This window comes from Poecilia formosa, unplaced genomic scaffold, assembly GCF_000485575.1.
Source record: "Poecilia formosa unplaced genomic scaffold, Poecilia_formosa-5.1.2 Scaffold265, whole genome shotgun sequence".
In the NCBI taxonomy this organism is placed as follows: domain Eukaryota; kingdom Metazoa; phylum Chordata; class Actinopteri; order Cyprinodontiformes; family Poeciliidae; genus Poecilia; species Poecilia formosa.
The window spans coordinates 36,169-42,958 of record NW_006800204.1 but is presented as its reverse complement, the minus strand read 5'-3'; the positions used below and the strand labels follow the sequence as shown (position 1 = coordinate 42,958).

At 44.3% G+C, this 6,790-nt stretch overlaps 1 protein-coding gene across 1 annotated transcript in view; it reads left to right on the top strand.

Annotated features, from left to right (window-relative positions):
* Positions 1 to 6,790, top strand: part of ano7 (anoctamin 7) — a 15,263-nt gene that overhangs the window by 5,436 nt on the left and 3,037 nt on the right. Inside the window, exons 8-18 of the mRNA XM_007570646.2 lie at positions 1,642 to 1,752; positions 1,823 to 1,988; positions 2,359 to 2,449; positions 2,583 to 2,679; positions 3,246 to 3,389; positions 3,468 to 3,605; positions 3,680 to 3,775; positions 3,916 to 4,018; positions 5,192 to 5,303; positions 5,473 to 5,527; positions 6,723 to 6,788. Coding sequence (XP_007570708.1) covers positions 1,642 to 1,752; positions 1,823 to 1,988; positions 2,359 to 2,449; positions 2,583 to 2,679; positions 3,246 to 3,389; positions 3,468 to 3,605; positions 3,680 to 3,775; positions 3,916 to 4,018; positions 5,192 to 5,303; positions 5,473 to 5,527; positions 6,723 to 6,788 — 1,179 coding nt within the window. The remainder of the gene's footprint in view (positions 1 to 1,641; positions 1,753 to 1,822; positions 1,989 to 2,358; positions 2,450 to 2,582; positions 2,680 to 3,245; positions 3,390 to 3,467; positions 3,606 to 3,679; positions 3,776 to 3,915; positions 4,019 to 5,191; positions 5,304 to 5,472; positions 5,528 to 6,722; positions 6,789 to 6,790) is intronic.

Here is a 6,790-nt window from a genome sequence, read left to right as displayed (position 1 = left end):
AAAAACAGGTTACAACATGTTAACAACGGATTAAACAGTTTTAACTGCTGATAAAAGTGACAGAGGACACAGATATGGGAAGTGTGGAAGCCTCTACTGTATCAAACTGACAGGAATAACAGAGAGTTGACCATTCTAAGGTAAAAACCCAGCGCATACAGCGTTCATGTTTTGCTTTGTTTTCATCCAGACGGCTTCCCGCGCCCCCCTGCAATGACACGGCGCCCCCCTCTAGGGGGCGCGCCCCACAGTTTGGGAACCTCTGGTTTAGTGGATACAGATTCAATCTTTTGAGATAGTACAGTTCGTCCTGTCTCACCGTAGGGGGCGCTGGTGAGCTGCTTGGCCATGACCACTTTTGATTCTATAAAACTCCAATCAAGCAGAGGACAATTTTGGGCAAAGTTTGGTGAATTTTCAGCCAAAAGCACCAAGAAAAATATGAAATCCTACAATAACAATACGCCTGTAGACATTTTAAAAAATAATTTATTTTTACAGATAATAACAGTTCCAGCTGCAGCAACAGCTGCCAGTTCAGATCCCACTCAGACTTCCAGCAGAGCTCCAGTGAACTGGACTCTGTGAACTGGTTCCAGTCCCATCATCAGGTCCCAGGTTGCTCCTCATCCCTCCTCAGATCCAGGATGTATCTGTCAGCGGACGGATGCCGCAGAGAGCAACGCCTCCTTCTGCAAACACTCCCAGTCAAACACAAACAGAGCTGGAAATGCTGCAGGAAACCAGTTCCAGAAGTTAAACCATCAACCCCAAACAAGCATGAATCGAGAGCAGAAAGCTGAAAATAGGCATAATGTTGCTGCTGTACATAAAATCTAAGGGTTTTTTTCTGTCTGGCTCTTTATAAGTTGCTTTGTTTGCAAGAAACTAATTTTAAAGTATAAAGTGATAATTAAAGGGTGCAGTACTTCCTCTGACCTGTAGGGGGCTGTATTTGACAAAAGAAGCTGAAAACACAGACGTTAGATTATGATTTTTTTTGCATTTAACATTTAACTGTATATTATTAAAGTTGGAATATTGATGTTATTTAAAAAAATTACTTAAATGTTTGTATGTTACTTTTTAATAATTAAGACATTAAGGATATAAGAAGAATTTTCCCTCTCAAATGTCCTTAAACTCCTAAAAATTTTCAATTTTCATTGACAATTAATGTTTTAAATTAATTATATAATATTCTAATAATATATTTTATTTAAAAAGAAATCAGTTTGTCATGTTTTCAATATGAAAACAACATGGATGAGACTGAAACTCTGCATCTAAATCAGCAGCATAAAACAAGCAGAAAACAAACAGGTCACCTGTCCAGGTCACCTGTCCAGGTGACCTGGACAGGTCACCTGGACAGGTCACCTTTTGCCCGAAACGTTGCTGGAGGAACCAGCAGCCCTCCTGATCCCACTTGGGTCAGTTAGAAAATGGATGGATGCCAGGAAATTAAATAATTAAAAAATATTTTCAGTTAGCTGTGTTTTGTTTAATAAATCGAAGTAAATGTCTTAAGCTGTGTTTCTCATGGAACATTGCTCATTCCTCAGGGGCGTGTCCTGGTGTCCCTCATCTTTCTCTGTCAGTTTGAGTTTCAACCTGAAACGTTTCTCTGTGTCTCTGCAGCTGTATGAGATCCTGGCCAGAACTCCGTACGGTTGTGTGAACCGGGGCGAGGTGGGCATCGACCGGCTGATCAGTGAGGAAGTCTTCACAGCAGCGTACCCACTGCATGAGGTCTGAACCTGACATCCCTACAGTTTAAAATGGTTTAGAGGAACCTTTACAATGTCAGCTCTGTTTGCAGGGGAACTACAAGATGCCGGACAACCCAGTGTCCCTCCAGTCTTTAGGACTGAGGCAGATCCTGCATGGGTACTGGTCCAAGTGGTCCTGCTGGAGACGCTACCAACCTCTGGACCACATAAGGGAGTACTTTGGGGAGAAGATAGCTCTCTACTTTGCTTGGATTGGTAATTCATGTCTTGTTTAAAATGATCCAGTCCAGATTGTCTTTCCCCGTTTTCCTTGGTGTGATCCAGACTTTCCTGTGATCCTCTAAATTAACAGTTCTCTGGTCTTTCTGGCAGACTTGATGGGTCTTAGAGATTTTCAGTGGATTTTAGCAGCTTTCTGTAGGATGAGGAGTTCCTCAGGGATGTGTACAGGAGTCCCTAATGTGGCTTGTGTGCAGTGTGGCTTGCAGTAATCTATTAGCTTTAAATGGAAAACAAAACAGCACCACTTTAAAAGATCTTAACGTGTTTTCTTGTCAGAAGGCAGATTTAACACAGACTACATGACTGTAACTCTCCTCAGTGTTAAGTCAGTGGGTGTCTGCAGGTTTCTACACTGCCTGGCTGCTGCCTGCATCTCTGGTTGGGACTCTGATCTTCCTGTTGGGTTTTGTGCTTGTGTCCTCCGACGTCCCAGCGTAAGAACACATTCTACTTTTATTGTTCAGGCTTCATGTTTTTGTAACAATCCCAGCTGCAGTGGTGAAAATGATTCACCACCCAAACAAAAGCCTGGATAGTTTCTACAGAAGATGTTGTTTGTACCTGCAGGAAGGAGGTGTGTGAGAGCGAAGACACTTTCATCATGTGTCCTCTCTGCAACATCTGCTCCACCTGGAACTATTCCAGCATCTGCTTCACCTACAAGGTACCTGTGAGCCATCTTGCTTTCCTTGAACCAGCCTCAGTCGGTCCAAGCTGGGCTAAACAGCGAAGGGGTCAGTTATTGTCAGAACTAAAAGTTTTCATTTCTTAGCGGCGTTTTAATGACTTTCAACCAGCTGTCTGCTGCTGTTCAGGGTTGGGTTTTCAACCTTCTCCTGGGTTTCCTTAGACACAAAAATCTTTTTAAACTAAATTGAATAATAAACTTAATGAACTGTTTGATAACTAGGATCAACTGAAATTGTTTATTGGATCGAATTTACCTTTTTTTGTCAAGCGCATCGAGATGACACGTGTTGTGAAGAGGAGCTACATAAAGTAACTGACCTGAACTGCATTGAACTGGAGGCAGTTCAATAATAAAGTTTGTCTCTTTATTTAGGTGTGGCGGCCACACACTCATTCTCAGGGCGGTAACTTTTGACACGCCTGATTTAATGTTTCTAACTCAGCGTTGTGTTTGTGTTTTATCCTGACTCAAACTCTGTGATTTCCCAGCGTTTCCAATGTTTTCGGCTCTGCCTCAGCGTGTCCTTCGTCTCTCTGCAGGCGGGTCTCCTGTTTGACAACTGGGGGACAGTGTTTCTCAGCATCTTCATGTCTTTGTGGGCCGTCACCTTCCTGGAGTACTGGAAGAGAACTTGTTCGTATCTTTCCCACCGCTGGGACTGCACTGACTTAGAGGACATTGAGGTTAGACGCAACGATGCCTCGCTCTAAAATGGTTCCACTTTCCAGAAGCTTCTGTAAGTCCTTTCCTTCCCCGAACAGGAGCGTCCGCGTCCAGAGTTCTCGGCCATGGCGCCGATGACCATGAGGAACCCGGTCACCGGGGCTGAGGAACCTTACTTTCCTGAGAATAAACGCTTGAACAGAACTGCCACTGGCTGCATGGTCATCGTCATCATGGTAAACCTCCTGATCTTCTGCGTATTCCATCAGAAGTTAGAATAAGAGTTTGAACTTCAGTTTCCTGTGTGCAGATTTGTGTGGTCCCGATGTTCCTCATTGCCATTATTTTGTACCGTACCATCCTCAGAGTCGTCCTCTACAAGTCAACTACTACTGACAGCGCCTCTGTGAGTCTAACAGCCAGGGCGTTCCTTCCAGTGTTTTCAGAATCTGTACAGACAGTACAGATTTCTGAGTACGCTGCCCTGAGGGACACCATGCATTCCTGATGTTCTGCTCCTGAGCTTAAACTGGTTTATGCTTTCAGGCTGGGACGATAGCCAGCATTTCAGCATCAGTGCTGAACCTGATCATTATCCTTACATTGTCCAGAATTTACACCTCGCTGGCCGGCATCCTCACACGCTGGGGTGAGTCTCTGTTCTTGGTGCTGAAATCACTGAACGGCCCCTTCAGGCATTCACCATCCCAGTAGTGATAATAACAGAATCACACCTGTAACATATCAGACAGATCAACCAGGGGATACATAGCCTGTCATCATCAGAGGCTCTCTTCCTCTTTTCGTATGCGGTTCGTTTTGTGTGGCATCAACCTTTTGGATCTCAGATCATTTCATGGCGTCCACCTGCCTGTTGGCTGGAATAGCGGTGTAGCGCCTCCTAGGAACTTTGATGGTCTGATTTTCGTTCAAGGTACTTTTGGTCTTTGTTGGTGATGACAACATTTGCGCCTCCTCTCCCAACTCACAGCTCTCATTTTAGCCAACCTTATAATTGGTTTTGAATTGAGCTAGTGGTGTTAGCCTCTCTCTTTTTGGTGTTTTGCTTTAATTGTTGATCGGAGTGTTTTCCTCACCCAGTTTTGGTTGTTTTTTATGCACCGTGTTGACTCTCCTTCAATGCTTGTAGTGGCAGTGTCATCATTCTGGTATTGGTGGCTGTATGGTGGGGGGAACTAATCTGGTTTCTCTGTTTCTGCTTGGTGCTCATAGGTTGCACCCACAGTCGGTTCCACAAGCACCAGTGTGAGATCTGCCCTGGTTCTGGAAGATGTGTTTTACCCTCCATTAGAGTCAGACAGACCTCAAGTGGAGAGCTACATGCTCTCTCTGTCAGCCCTTCATGTCTCAGATGGGTTTTGTTGGCTATGATGTCACCGTGTGGCCATACACTGCATTTGTGCCTAAAGTGTTACCTCATTGTCACTAGAACCAGCCAATGAGATTGACACGATTTCAGCCGACATCAGGAGGAAGTTCTCAGGCTCAGAGGGACTCCTTGTGACATCACTGGTATTAGTCACCAGGGTTTTCAGCAACGCCCTCTGGTGGTCAGTAGGGATGAAATAGAACAAAACTTATGTATGTAGCTATGGATCGATGAATCCCAGATGACCGTAGAGATTCTCTGACACTCGCATTGGATGACAAGATTCTGTAAGAACAGAGCCTCAGATGATGTCAGACTATCATATGGTTGATCAGCCAATATGTCACAGCTGTGACTCTGTATCTGGTGTTCATGTGGTGGAAACCTCTCCGTCTTCACCATCTTCATGCCTGTGTGTTCGTTGCTATTCAGAAATGCATCGCACTCAAACCAAATATGAAGACATGTTCATCCTCAAAGTCTTCATATTCCAGTTTGTGAACTTCTACTCAACTCCAGTCTACATCGCCTTCTTCAAAGGCAGGTGAGAGCTGCTCCAGCAAATCGCGACGGCCTCTAAGCTTCTTCAATGTAACATTTTTATCAAGTATTTGAGTGGTTCTGCTTATAATCATATGATTATAAGTCTTTGGACTTTCTCCAAAGACTTAGCCTGTGTTTGTCCTAACAAGCTTGTTTGTGGGTCTCTTCAGGTTCGTCGGTTACCCTGGAATGTACAACACTCTGTTTGGCATTCGCAATGAAGCTGTGAGTTTGTTTTTGTTCATGTTTGAAAGAAAGACAAATGTTTCCTTAATCAGAAAATAATTTCTCAAGGGGCTGCCTGATATAGAGAAAGTCTTCCAGCATCCTGAGGTTCTTGAGGGTAGATGGATCAGAACTTCATTCGCAGGTGTTCATCTGATCAGGAGACCTCCTGTGGAGGTTTAACTTGGAGGCTTTCCAGGCTCATCCCACTGGGTTCAGACTCTCAGGCTGATCCAGAACTTTCTGAAGGGCCTATGAATGCTTATGCCTTATTTCCACTGACGTTACAGCATGGGTCAATGCAGTTTGCTATTTTATGCTCCAGCCCATTTAGAAAAGCATTTCCAGCATCAGTTGGACCCTTACTGGGCATGCGGGGTTAAACCCAAATCCATAAAGTTGCATCATACGAGTGCGACGATGGATGTGATGTTTTGACGTCTTTCTGTCCCCCAATCAATAGACGATGTTGTGTTGTGTGACGCCAGTAGATCCTCAAAACTGGACCGTACCATTGTCCTTAGGACCTACAACAGAAATGGGTCAGGAGTATTGCAGCATGGGCCAATGGAAACAGAGCCGTACCGCTCAGGAGATCCTCCGACTGAGCTTGAGAGTGTTGCTGGAGAAAAGCTCCATTCACACTGCAGCAGGAAGTGACCCAATTTCTATTTTTTTTTTTTTTTTTTTTGCCTTAATGCGACCTGTATCTGACCTTTTTATGAGATCCGATACATATCCAGTCTTTTCAAATGTGGCCTGAATCCTAACGGCCAGGTCCCGAACGTCAATGATTCTCCATAAACGTCACTATTCTGTGTCCTGATAAGCAAGCAGGAAAAAAAACAACCATGGTGGACAATAATGAGGGTTAAGTTATTAATGTGCTGCTCCGTTGGACAACAACTTCAAAATTCGTAAGATGTGCTCCGCCGTTAGCCTCCATGTTTACTTGCACAGATCCTGACCACTTCTTTTTTATGGCAAAACACTCTATGTCTGATGTTATTGCGCCCTCTACTGTGCATGTGAGACACTTTCAGATCTGCAGTGTGAATGTAGCCTAAGTCTGAGTTTGCCTCCTGGACATTTCAACCTGCTGATCTGGCACCATAACTCATAGCTCCAACAGTTAGATTTTTTCCAGAGTCAGTTAATATAAATGAAGAAGATGATGTTCTTGTCTCTGTTCCAGTGTGGAGCCGGCGGGTGTCTTATTGACCTGGCTCAGGAGCTGCTGGTCATCATGGTGGGAAAACAGAT